Raw genomic sequence first — 14,670 nt, forward strand, 5'->3', positions numbered from 1 at the left:
ATGTGTTATATAATATTATACATGTAATTTAATAAGATTATAATATATAATCAGTGGCACAAGAGCGTCAACAATTATCAAAAAGAAATCAAGTATAATGAAAATTAAAATTATAATTAATAAAAGTAATTACATAAATAACATTTATTAAAATGCATTTATTTGATCTGGTGGCTATACTAATTGTAAGGAAATGCATTTTAATACTTATAATGTAGTTTTAAAATAAAATTTTAACTTTTAATATATTCGATTTTTTCAGTAAATTACTGACGATGCTCTCATGACACTGACTACATTTAATTTCATGACAATACGATCATCGAAATATACGATGTTATAACTATCATTAAATATTTGAGTGACGCGGCATATCAAAGTTATATGCAGAAAAAAATATATTTTGATAATAAAGAAGGCGGAAGGAATAAAAAGGAGAGTAAAGATGCCTTAATAAAGTAGACCCCGGAATATTTCCAACCAAACTCTTTGATTAGCCATTAAACTGCGATTTGCATATTTAAAGCGGGAAAGAAAAAAACGTCGAGCCGCGGATGAAAAAAGATTTTAACGAGCATCTCTTTATTTAATGTCTGAGAGGGTGTTGCGCGGAAGTGACTCTAATTAAAGAGATATAATTGGCGGATGTACAAAGGCGAATAAGGTTCTCCATTCCGACGAAGTGTACTGTCGTCGATATTCCTATGCGGCGCCGCGCTTCCAATTAATCACTCTTTCGCACGGCATTAATATCCCCACGTTTTAAGAGAGAGAGAATCGCTGTATCATCCGCGTGCGAGAAACATTTTATTATATGGGCTGTTTGCCTTTGTACCTCGTAAAAATAGAGACTCTATAGATAACTAAAATAATGAGTAAAGCTTGCGCTGGCAAAGAAATTCTTATAATGAATTTACTGCATGATAATTGTATATCTAAAATTAAACATCTAGAAAAAAATATTAAAGATAAATATATTAAATATAAAATTTTCTTTGTAAAATATATATAGTTTGTGGAGCGGAATTATTGTTATCTCTTACGTACAAAATTCATATAAATTGACAATACTAATTTTTTAATATCAATTTTTTTTTAATATTCTCAAAACTTCTTGCTTAATGATAAATATACTCTTAATATTTAATATAATAAATAAATTCTAAATGTAATAAATAAATTCTCCATATCATCTATTATGACGATATTTGCATATGAAATCATTATGATTCTTCAAAATCAGCCAGCAATGTGTACGTAAAGTATAAGAACGAAGCAGCATTTCTTTCGTTGCATATTGCAATCGTCGAAATATTACTTGAGTCGTTAAACATTACTGAAGAATGCTTTTAGCATTCCAGATATCCCTAGCTTGTTTGAGTTTCGAAGGTTATCGGCACGATCCGGAGCTAAGAACTGCCCTTAAATGTGCCGTAAACGGGCCTGCATGAAATAGAAGAAAGAGGCGACCGAGAGAGCAAGTCATTTCTAACTTTGTAAAGGTACCTCGCGCTTTGCCAGCCCGACCAGAGTCCAATAAAAACTTTACAGCCCCGTAATGAATGCAAGAAATAATTATCTCATGAATACATTAGTTTTAGTATCTCCCGACACGGACACGGCCCGTAAAAGCGGCATTGGATATCTTGACCTACGATTTCCAGTGCGTGCTCGCTTCCCTACGATCCTTAATCGCCACTCACTCACCGCCCTTTTTCTCTTTCTCGCATGAGTCTAACCGTTCTTCCTTCCTTCCTCCTTTTCTCTTTCCTTTTTTCTTTCTTTCTTTTTTACACTCACCGATATTTTTGAAGAAAAGGTGTAGTGAACATCAAACATTTTTTCTTGAGGGATTTCTGTTTTGTTAAATAGACAAAAAATTGTCTTTTGGGAGAATATAATTTTGGTGTAATATCTTGGCATATTAATAATTACCAAAGTATCATGTCAAAATTTTTCTCATGTTCTCTATTTATTTAAATAACGCACGAATAATGTAGAGATATCGCATGGGACATGCAATTCAAGGAGCATCATCGGTTTGTGGAAATCCTTTATGTGAATATCCTAACCGGAGTGGTGGAAGTGGGTGGCGGTTGAGGGTGATGTCAGTTAGGTAGGAAGGGAGGTGTGCGTCGGTGCTGTGGCATGGAGTGATTGATCGTCGCCTCGCGACACTCCCATGTTCTCGTAGAGTGGATAAAGGGGTGGAAAAAGGAGTGGAAACCCTTTCACGCTTTCACGGATCAGTCACAGGATCACGTTTTCCGTGCCATCCTCTCGCCCCTTGGTACACGGGACATGCATCACTCTGCCATCCACTTCTACTTTCCTGACTTGTGCGTTTGCTCGTGTCGATGTCGCGAAGATCGAATCTGCAAACTTTACGCGAAGGGAATGTCCCTCGAAGGGCGATTTATTGATCTCGCGATTATGATTTGTTGATATTAATTTTCGAGAGATTAATTTTACGTTTGCAACAAAACAGTCTAGATTAAACCAGCATGAGAATATAATAATCCGCATATAGTACGTGAAAAGTCTTTTCGTTTTCTTGGCATATTAGTAGGCAATAAGTTTTATATTTTAATGAGAACACTCCTCATTCTCGTGACTCCGTTGGATTTATCATGTTTTTAAAAGAAAGATCTAAAGAAAATGTCGTCATCATTTACGAGGCGCATGCTTCATCGGAAGCGAACGGGTAGATGACGGTGGGTCATACATCAGACACCTAATTCCTCCTTTCGCTCGAGTGTTAACTCTTATATCTTATCCATTTAGAAGTTCCATTTGGCAGTGTCCACGCGGCCGACTGCCTTGTCATTTCCAAATTGACGAGCCACTATATGTCGCTGAAATTATCCGTTGGCGAAACCAACAACTTATCAAAGAGTTATTCGTGCACCACGTCTTAACTTTCTTAGTTGCGTTGACAGGTCCTGATTGAAATAAAGATACAAAAGAAAAACTATTATGTAACTCCAGAATTCTTAAAAGTTCTAAACATCTATTAGCTCATATAAGTTCTAAACATGGCTATCTAATTTTCTTTATTTAATTAGAAGTACGTTATCGCTATTGTTTAAATAAAGTGATTAACCTTATTATCATTGTACAATATTTTGCAATATTATACAAGAGTTTTGCAATTTTCTAATTAAAGATGTATAATTCCAAATCGATCGATAATGGCCTTTAGTCGAACGATGGCCTCGGTAAATCAACTATGAAGAATTGTGGAGATACAGGAGGAGAAATTGGATATTGCTGCTAAATATTTGAAAGACTTCCGATCCGTAGAATTTCCTTGATATCCCACGGGACGAGCTGCGTCTCGCAAGTTCCCCGGAAATCTCTCCCCATCCTTTGGTTTTGAGCGACCAATTAACAAAAAAGCTTTTTTTTTAGTGTCGTTTTACCGTACACCCATATGGGAAAGAGTGTACTGATATTGTGTCTTAAAATCGGGAAATTTTCTCATCTTTATTTCAAGATTTCCCAAGTTTATTCGACGATCTAAAATCTCGGCAAATAAAAACATTACTCGATTGTTTCTTTGAAATTGTTATTTTCGTTCAAAATAAATTGATATAATATTTAGCTGTTATTTGTTACAATTATTAAATGGATAAAAAGGAAATGATGTAGAATTATGTAAATTTGTTATTATTAGAAATATAATAATTAGATAAAAGAAAATATTTCTTTAAAATCATTTTTTAAAATTTGTACACATTAAAGTTTGTAAAGAATTAAAACAGTTCAATTTCAAGCGAATTGCTTTACGTTGACTCTCCTATCTTGATCGAAAGAGACGAGAGACGGTAGACCTGGCTCGGGGAATTTTAAAATTGAAGATTCTAGTCGAGAGACTAGGTGGAAGTACGATTCCCCTGGTTCGATCTTAGCTTGGATCGGGAGAATGTGTTTTTCCGCGCCCTCAAACACGTCACATGAATAAAAAATATCCTTCAAAGTTGCCAACCCCAGCATCTAGCAGTACGTATCGGAGTTCCTTGTAGCGGCCAATCGTAAGGAGGGTAGAATGTCGGAATACTGCATATCGGAGAAAATGGAAATCGAAAAAAAAAGATCGTGTTATCGAGATTCTATACTATAACTTCAAATGTCAGAAACAAATTTTGAAATTTTTATTTTTTCATAAATTCGTTTATAAATTTACCTTAAAATAATTATTTACTTCTATTTCTTTAAGTTTGCTGTTATATTAAATAATCTGTATATTTCAAGAAATGCCTGCAAGAAATTCAATGTTTATTGGATCATATTCAAACATATATTAAAAAAATCTGTATTAAAAAAAATCAGTAAATATACAATAATGAAAGCAAACGATATGATTTTCTATATATGCATGTTTCTTTCAGAGCTAATTATTTTCTCTGCAATCTACTAGTTTCTTTATCGATTATCAGCAAACTATTGAGTCTGAAAGTTCGACGGGCAGAAATGGCAAAGACGGCGATTCGGTAGGTCGGCGTCGATAGCTTCTTCCTGCTGAAGCTAACCCTAATATATTGGATCGAGTTTACAGGGGGATGGAGTCACGTTGCGCGGAATAGAGCGGGTAGAGATCTGCGAAGGTAGGGGTTGCAAGGGGGTAGAAAGGTTACGGGTCATAAACCATCCTCAGTCGCTGAAATCGTTCTATATGCGAGTTCGTACATGTATGCGAGTGTATGTGCACGCGCGTCCATCTACTTCCGTATCCGTACGGTAGCACGTGTGATTCTCGCGCAGTACGAAGCAGAAGTTGTTTACTGCCTTCTACGAACTTTTAAAGTAACGTAATCCAAGTGCGCGTTATACAGCATCGATCGATTCAATCGCAGAGTCGATGTGACATTTATTAATCTTATGAGATATCGATTTTGCGTGATAGAATGTATTTGACATTAGCAGAGAAACTGCAAGATATGCGTGGTGCAATATTTGAAATGAGAACGTAAAATTAATATTTTTGTGAAATTTCGGTGGAAAAAGGGTCGAATTTCATTTATAAAATTGGTCTCAATAAACTCAGCAATAAATTCATTTTACCATTAATGGATATAGAATAATTTTACCATTAATGGATATAGAAAGTATCTAATCATTTTTATGTTTTATATCTTTCCGCATATTTGTAATTATTGAATTATTATATGTAAAATATCTATACTATTATTAATTATTAATCAAGATAATTTGTATCTATCAGTTTGAGGATGACCTGTGAAAATACATTGCTGACAATTTAGGTTGAGAACCATGACGGGTGTGTAATATGAAGATAAGATGTCCCCCATGTTCCCATGTGCCAGGTTTCCCGATCGGGGATTATGTTGCCATCTACGTTGACCCACCCCTTGAAACGAAAACATCCCGTCGTAGTGCGCCGACCAGTCCAACCCCATTACCTTTCGTACTCTTACGTTCGTCATTTCTCGTGAATCTTCGTTTCTTATTCGTCGTAAATTCATTCGAGGGAAATGGGCAAGCATTCGTTTCTACTTTTCGAAATCACTTGCATTTTCCACCGAATTACCGAGATTACGTTACGTAATTTCAAAGACGATGCTTAGTCTCTTTTTGCATCCCTCCTGAAAATACTTGCATCCCTTGATGAATTATGACGCCCCTCAGAAAACAGGATTATCAAATTTATATATTTATGTAATTTCGGGGGAATGATGCGCAAGATAGTACACTCATGATTTTTTTAACACAACGCGTTTTACGTTCTAACGGTGTACTTATACTTACGATCACGCGTCCTGTCTCTTATGTTATTTTACAGGGGTAGCTAAAGTACATTTTTATGAATCTATCAGATGTATCTCGCAGTTGGTGCATTAAATTCCGCGGGATGTTTTTCGATCGAATCTTTTTATAGCCATATTCGATCTCTCAAAATATCTATGTTTCGTTGTTTTGACAACGGCTAACATTTATATTTAATAACATTTGTGATAACTACAATAATATTCTGCTTAGAGTATTTTTAGAGAAAACACAGATGCTTCTAATTCAGTTTCAATTAAAATATAATAGCAAATTTTGTTATAGAAACATTTATTATTTATTAAGTTCAAAGAAAACTGAAATTATGTTATGAAAAGGATATTTCTTTTCCTAAACATCGCACATATTTGCGACGTATATTATCATATATTATACATATACAATGGTTGCCAAAACATATAATTTTATGTATCGATCTGTTTTTTAGTTTATATTATAAGTCAATAAATTCTTATTATAATCAATTCAAGAACATGATATTAAAAAAATTATATATATAATTAATATATTAATTAATTATTAAAATATATTAAATAGTATATATTTATTTGTACTAGATCTTTATATGCAAAGATTATTTAGCCGAGTAATACAATAAAATTATATCATTGACCGGAAACTTTTGGCAATGATTGTATACATAATAAAAAATATCGCAAATATACTTAAAATGATTATGATAGAGCCAAGACTCGTTTGTTTTCACGAAATATTTTCTCGATTTTCTAGGGAAACACTTTTATTCCTTTTCATCTCTGATATAAGAAATCGTCAGCATTCCGAATGGTAAGTCCGGTGTCAGCCTAATGTATGTCCTGCATGGCAAGGGTGTGCTTGATTCATTTCACCCTCGAGGTCCGCACCGACGTGGCGGTGCGCAATTTGTTACGCATTTCAGGAGTCTTCCCGCTCAACTCGTGCACGCGAATCAAAAATCCACCCTGCAAAACTTTACACGGGCGTCATAAGCTGACGCACTTAATTTAAAGATCGTCCTAGCGTCGAAAAGTCTCAAAAGCGAGGGTCGTTCCCCTCATTTCTTTCTCTCTCTCTCTCTCTCTCTCTCTCTCTCTCTCTCTCTCTCTCTCTCTCTCTTCTTTTTTTCCGCAGTTCATGCAACTCTGCGGGGGAGGCTTTACAATCCGAGCATTCCGCTTTACAGTTCATTTCGCTTGCGGCGGTGCTTTTTTCCTCTTCATCAAATTATTTTGAACTCGTCGCTGGAAACGTTCTTTGATTGTGCCCGGCATTTTCGAGGTGTCATGCCGTTCTTCACACGATTTTGATTGTATTAGAAACTCAATTCTTCTTCCCAATATGTCTATACTCATTGATATCAATGCTATTCAGTATTTTCAATCATTATTTAATAATTTTCATCTATCAAAATTGATTGCTGATTACTTTGCACATCTTTGACGTAGACAATCAATGTAACACTCATCTAATCAGGAGCATAATCACAAAAACACAATAAATAAAAGGAATATTCAATTACGCAATAAAGTAGAACGACGTCGTAATGTAATAAAATTAATCGAATAAGTTAAAATTTAAAAATCAAATGATGCTATTTCTTTAAACATGATTTTTATTCAATACTCAATTAATATAGATGTATAGATTTTATTAATCCATCAATCTCGCAACATTTTATGGTTTCAATCAACTTGGTCATCATTGACATAAGATTTGAAATGCCATCACGACAGGATGAGAAAGAGAAAGAAAGAGAGAGAGAGAGAGAGAGAGAGAGAGAGAGAGAGTCGCAGTTGCGTAGGCATGTGGCAAATTGCCGAGATACCCGCTAGAAGGAAATCGTTCACGGAGGTGGAAGTGTCTCTCAAAGGACGAAGTGGACCAGTAGGAAGGGCGAAGCAGAGGAAAGGACGATGTACATCGCGGCGGTAGGAAGGAACGATACGACGCGAGGCGAGATGGAAGGTAGAGGCGGCCGGTAATCTGTGATTCAAAGAGAGCGATCCATCTTGCAACATGCCAGGATTCAATCGGCGGCATTTGTTTGTGAAATCAGTCCCGAAGGACTCTCCCTGTCGCTCCTCGTCTCCTCCACGTCTCCTCCACGTCTTCTCCACGTACGATTCTCCGATTGTCTCCGAACTGGCACGACAAAACCCGCAGGACCGAAGGACGTGAATAGAAAGCGCCGGATTTGTCTTATCGACGACGGAGTGTAGAAAGCGATTATTCTCATTCGTGACTACTGGAAACGGATATAGACAAATTTAGGTGCTTTACAACTATCGTCAGTTCTGTACGATGTGCGACGTGCTTACAATAAATGTTTAACATGTCTCTATCTGAAAATAAAAATTAATAAAAAATTTATTTCTTGAAAGCTCACTTTCAAATAACTTTTCAAGAGCATTGCAGAAACATTGTGACGTCATTTGAAACAACATTTTCATCAGCGAGAGGCAAAGGAGCGCCGGCAGGGCGTGCCGCATGATCGACGCCAAGCACAGGGGGCTAATAAGGCCATATATATTTATTCAGCTAGTCGGGGGTGGATTTTATATCCCTGGTCAGGACTAGAGGACGGAAAGAGAACGAAGAGGCGAAGGGAAAAACGCCGTCGAGAGAGGAGAACGGTGCGGCTTAGCATTCGGAAAATACCGAGGATAGATTCGTGCGTCTGATCCGTGCCAGATCCCATAAAATGACCCTAGCACGATCGAGTGCCCGCCATGCCATGCCGTACCCGCGCCCCTGTAGTATCGCGCGAGAGAGGCTACCCCAGAAAATTATTGCTCTCCTTATACATTCGTTCGTACTGCTGAATTAGGGCCGAGTCGAATAAACTTGTGCCCTTTAGATATGGGAAAGGAACGATAGGCGAAAAAGAGAATGACACGTAAAATAGAAAAACGAGTCAAGGCTAAAATAGGAATAAGAGAAAAGAAAAGTATGCAGGATTTGTTCTGAAATTCTGTTAAAAAAAACGAATTTATGTGTAAAATCAAAAAAAAAAATGAGAAAAATGATATTTAATCAAATCTTCGTAAAATTAATTTGATTTAAAATTTGTAAAAATATCTATGAGAAAAACATATATATATATATATATATATATAGTATAAATGATGTTAACGAACATTGTAAATATCGAGTGCTTCATATCTGAAAAACTGCGAAATCTTATCAGTATAATTGCGATTGAGGAAAGATAATGTACGAAGAGCAATATGTTACATATCTTGAGCGTTCAAGTTGGTCTCGCAGCACGCGATCGCTGAATTATAAATACTGCGCATTAACCACAATTATCAGAAGAATAGTAACGGAATAACTTAATAAGCGGAATCATTCGGATATATATGCAACAGTGTTAACAGTGTTGCGCCAGGGTACATTACGCCAGATCCTCGAGCTCCAGCTTTCCAATATATTAGCAATTATTATAATATATTATACGCTCACGCGCACGCTTTTATAATAATTGCCACGGTTAAATCTAACGCCGCGCTACTATTGTTTGTATCTTAGATGGTTGCAATAAATCTGTTAAGCAATAAAGTTTGCCGTGAGTATCAGAGCATTACTGGTTGATAACATGCTCCGATAATGGAAAGAACATATGTATATATTTTATATTTGCACATACATGTTTTATATATACACGATAATGGAAATGAAGAAACTGAAAGAAATTTTCTTTTACGGTTTTAATCATTACTTTGATATTCTATGCGCATATTAAATTTGTGTGTAATTTATCATGTTCTGTCAGAATAGAAAGCGATATCCCACTATCTAAATCTATACTATTATTATTTTATTAAAATTATTCTACGGCAAAAACCGATAGTAGTAATAAAAAAATTAATTTTATTAGTATTTCACATTTTTATTATATATTTGCAAATAAGTAGTTGTAACAAAATACTCGCATGAGTACTAGTTTCTCATCTTACTCTTTCTGTTGGCCGTAGTGATAATCGATAAATCTGTAACCTTGCGTCATTTGAGCCCCGGCGTTTGTGAAATGGCATGCGAACAGCAACAAATTTCGCGGTTGTACTTTCCAAGCAAACCGCATGAACATCATGGAATACAGGGTCAAGGCTAACAAATCAGAAAAAGAATTACATCAAATAAGAGAAAACAGATTACGGCGTAATCAGTAAATTAATATAGTAAATTTATTGCCTATCATCTTATTATTATTTTATTATTATCAAGAAATAATTTTAAAAACAGCGACTTCTTCGTTACATAAATATAGTAATTTTCTGAGACATTTTCGAGATTCAGAGGAAACTGTTTGGAACAGACACGCCGCTTTGAGAGATTAAACATAATTTTACTGTAATATTTTATTTGCAGACTGGTTTTAGGCCAGTATGCACTCCCAGATATTCATAACATGCTACTCATTAAGAAATAAACGGTTATTTGCTGCGCTCGAGCAGCAATTATTTTATAGGTCTTCTTGAACCTCGTCCCCCTCCTTCCCTCTGTTAGTCGCGCATCAACTTGTTCTGTCGCGATTATTAAGAGATGGTGAATGAATTCTTCGAAGGGTCTACCAGGGTAAAGCTATATATCGAACTCACCTAAAGTCATTTTGCCGCTAATGATTTTTGGATGCTTTCGCATGTCAGATATAGCTGCTAAAGGTATCGTCCAGTTGAATAATGGGCCCCAGAAGTGAGTGCTTAAAAAGTAGTTTATTTTCCATAAATTGCACTTTTAAGTAAGTGCTAAAATATGGAGTACAATAATCTCAAAAAAGGAACATATGTATCACCAATGTTTACATAATATTAGAAACTGAAGAATTATGAAAAGAGAATAACACACTGAAAAAAGAATCTGGTTGCATTAATTGGAATTCTATAGATTCGATCACAAAATTACAAATCAGACACTTGTAGATAAATTTATCAAACATTTTAATCAAGATAAGAAGAAAATCAATTACGATAATCAGAACTCTGATGATTAGAATGCATTTTGTTCATACTTCTTATTAATATAACCAGAATATTCTCAAGTCTTTTAATTGAGAAAATATTAATTGAAAAAAAATATTAATTTTACTTAATATTAAGTTACTAAATATTAAGTTTACTAAATATTAAGTTTACTTTATATGTATATGTACAATATTTTTTAAATCAAAATTCATCATGAGTGAATATTACCTTAAGAAATAATCTCTGGTTTCTTTAGTTAACAGAGATTTCGACAATCGTTTAGACATGATGAACGAAGTCGGAATATGATATCAATGAGATTTTTAATTATATTCGCCACGAGATCGTATAGCGTGCAGCAAAATATCGGTTATATATTTGCATGTAACCTAAACGGCTCAGACACTGACAGTTCCAACTGAAAGGCGTCGAGATCAAGCAACGATAAAGCTGATATCAGGATTCATAGTTTATTTCCGTTACCGTGACTCGCTACACGATTTATCACAGGCACGCAATTCCGCTTATCATCCCGAGAATTTCTAATGGACGTAGATTTGCAGCGCGATTTTCTCTTTGAATGTGAGTTTAATGCGATTGCATTGTCACATTGCTTAAATTTTTTTCAGCAATTAAATTTTAAAATATAAAGACACTTTTACGTCACTATGACAAACGCTGACGATAAGCGAGATGACATTATCACGACATTAACGAGAAAAGATTATAAATCATTTTCCGAGACGAAGTAACGCGTTTCATACTTTAGTTTGAAGTGATTTTTTTTTAACTAATGCGCGTCTTTTATGACAGTTGCCACATTACGTGTGATCTTTATAGTCAGATCTGTGATTATTGTAAATATTAACTACCATCTGAATCAGAAAACTGGATTTTCAAGTTGAGATTTTTTGCGTTGCTGTTTACTCGGTTTACGAGTCTCACTAGATATAATTTCATAGTATAACCAGTTATCTGTGTATGAAGGTTGTCTGCTTATCGCCACATACAATTATATTTATCTACAAAATAAGAAGCATTTACTATGTACATAATAGATATTGCATTTATCAATGATGAAATATTTAAATGTATGCAAACAAATCTTATTATCGGTCTATGCATGTGTTTGAATATTTGATAATTCACTTGATAATCCATTTGTTAATCCACGTATACATTGTGATAAAATGCATTACAAACTGTCAAAATTTAATCCATATATTTTGAATAATTTAATATATAATTAATAATAAATTTATAATAAAATGTCTTTAAAGAAATTATGTACTCTCAGCAGAAATATACATATAATAATTTCTTAATACAATGGAGTATATTTTTCATTAATGAGCAGTATTTTTTTTTACATACTGCTCAGCTAGCTAACTTTTCTCATCGATCGATTACTAGACAAATTGCACCAATCTATCTTTTCTCACCCTTGACTTAATCGTTGATCGATTTGCATAACAGTTTGTACGCATATTTATCATGATCCTAGTACATTTTTTATTTTTTGGATAGAGCCATCCCCTCCATCATAAATGCACAGGTTATTATTTCGCGCGTATAATATTGATGGCGCTATGAATGTTGCATGGAGGGGTACACGGCGTCCTGAACGCGACTCAACGGGGGTGGAAACCAGCTCGCTTATGGGGGTTGAAACGGGAGATGCTGGGGGACGCATGCGCTGTCACAGGAATAGTATTATTGATCTAAGAAGGGGATGGACTGTGGGACCCTCGAAGACCAGCAGTGTGTCGAGGCGATCCTGGCACCCTCAGCCTGACGATATTTCAAGTTCGATAAGTGATCATGATCGCTTTTGTTTCAGAATAATTTTTTTCTTTGCGGTACTAATAGACTGCACAATTTTATATAAATTTAGGAATCAATCCTCTTGTTTAAGTATTATATAAGCGCCTTATATTACAGTGATATGCATTTAAACTTAAGTTTTTTTTTCAATACAATTATACGTTATTTTATTTTAAAAATCGTTATAAAATTTAAAAACATTAGTAATATTAACTTACATAACTCATTTAATATGTAACATAATTTTATTTTGTAACTATACATAATGATAAAATATTTTTACATTTGCATAAATTGCGAAAATTAATAGTCCTTTATTTATTGTTTCATATTTATGTTTTTTTTTAACTTTGTAAATCTCATATTAAATTCTTACGTTAATACGTACAAATTACGTTTTTTATTTAAATAAATGAAATTTTCCTATATTTGTGTAGTTAAAGAAAATTAGAAAAATTCTTTTCTTTTTATTTTACAGTGTATCCAATTTTCAATCTCGATTATATACCGAGTGCCCTGGCGAGCGCCCGGTGTATACGTACCTAAAATCGACTATGTTTCCTGCATATGCATTCCCGTAGCATTCGCACGAGTGTCTCTCTCCCTTTTCGAAGCAAATCCTTATCCCGCGGTCCCTAGGTCCCCCAGGCCACCATCCGAGGCACTCAAGAGTATTGTCACTATTTTCCGTCTCGCGTATTACGCCGTGCTGCATTTTGCGATTCTCCCGGAATGTCATTTACACGCGACGTTCCCTTTGACGTGTATCAATATTTATTCTAGTTTCTCAGCCGCTCTCCGAGAATTTTCCGAGGTCGTTACATTTATAACGTTTGACTTCTTGTATTTCAAGAACATAAAGATAGATACTTATAGACTTGAGTATAATATTATCCAAACGATAATGGAAGAAAACTTACTTCTTTCAGTGTGTAATGAATAGTTAGAAAAATTTGTTTCATTAATTGATTTATAAAATAAATAGTTTATAAAAATAGTATTAAATTAAATTAACAAAAAATATAATACAATTTTTTCTCATGTTTTCGGTTTTTGATTATACAAACATAGAAAAATTTTATTCATTTAAATAAAAAACGTGACCTGTGCATGTTAACGTAAAAATATTAATATGAGACTTATAAAGTTGAAAAAGACGTAAATATAAAACAAAATAAAAATGTTATTAATTATTTAGAAGAATTAGATATATTAAATTATTAATTTATATATCAGATAACTCATATGGATGTATCGCATTAAGGAAACACAATCATTTAAAGCTAGAAGAATTCATTAATTATACACGTAAAAACGATGAAAAGACCTCTCTTTGTCGAAATGAAGTTTCGTTCTCTCGCATTGATCTTTACGAAGTACAAAGCAACAACGCACGATACATTCGCACGTATTTGATTTGTATTCGACTGGAGGAAATGGCACGGCCTCTTGCCTCTGATGTCTCTTGCTGACGCGCTCCGAAAAACCTTTTCTACTTTTCCGTCGTCGTTCCCGTTCGGTGGATCCCCTCTGCCAACGCTGATCTGAATGCGTCCTACGTATTTGCCAACACCCCCGCTACGCTCTTTTCAGAAAGAACTGTCGACAAGCACTCGCCACCCCCCGCACAGGACACGACTTTCATCCCTCTGCGAATAAAAAGTCGCGCGTTCACGTAAGCCCGACTCGTATTCGACGGAACCACCGTTGTCAAATCATCGTACATGAAAGCAACATGATTATAAATTTAGAGCATTTTTTATTTATAGTTTGATTTTGATGTTTTTCTTTAAATAAAAATTAGAATAATAATTAAACTCTACTAATTTAATTTATTATTCTTCTAGCATATACAGAATGTTCTATCTAATGTGAACATCTTTTATTTGCAGCGTAAGGTGGAATAAAAAATATGTTTAGACAATTCCATTTAAAAATAATCTTCATATCAGTCATAAAAATTCAATTTTTTCAATTTATTTATTAATTTATTTGTTATACTCTATCAGGCTGTCAACTTTTGTTTGAACATATTTGATTTTTCTACTTTGTCTTGCAAAAATATGTATATATAAAATATGTATATATAAGAGTCACG

General features: G+C 34.5%; 1 protein-coding gene and 1 pseudogene across 1 annotated transcript; one reads left to right on the forward strand and one right to left on the reverse strand.

The window, feature by feature from the left end:
• LOC108691165 overlaps window positions 1-14,670 on the forward strand; it is a 39,241-nt pseudogene that overhangs the window by 4,010 nt on the left and 20,561 nt on the right.
• LOC108691164 (mitochondrial pyruvate carrier 1-like) lies at window positions 9,740-11,035 on the reverse strand. The gene is made up of 3 exons (XM_018198823.1): window positions 10,977-11,035; window positions 10,386-10,486; window positions 9,740-9,894 (listed from the first exon to the last, which is right to left on the reverse strand). Exons 1-3 carry the CDS (start codon window positions 11,033-11,035, stop codon window positions 9,740-9,742), a joined length of 315 nt encoding a protein of 104 aa, XP_018054312.1.

This window comes from Atta colombica, unplaced genomic scaffold, assembly GCF_001594045.1.
Source record: "Atta colombica isolate Treedump-2 unplaced genomic scaffold, Acol1.0 scaffold41, whole genome shotgun sequence".
NCBI classification, from domain to species: domain Eukaryota; kingdom Metazoa; phylum Arthropoda; class Insecta; order Hymenoptera; family Formicidae; genus Atta; species Atta colombica.

What these genes read in the sequence shown, in the direction of transcription:
- LOC108691164 (XM_018198823.1), bottom strand. Translation starts at nt 11,035, where the DNA reads ATGTCTAAACGATTGTCGAAATCTCTGTTAACTAAAGAAACCAGAGAT. An exon ending in ACCAGAGATTATTTCTTAAG is followed by an intron (nt 10,487 to 10,976) that starts GTAATATTCACT and finishes CTACTTTTTAAG; the next exon opens with CACTCACTTCTGGGGCCCAT. An exon ending in TAGCGGCAAAATGACTTTAG is followed by an intron (nt 9,895 to 10,385) that starts GTGAGTTCGATA and finishes CTGATTTGTTAG; the next exon opens with CCTTGACCCTGTATTCCATG.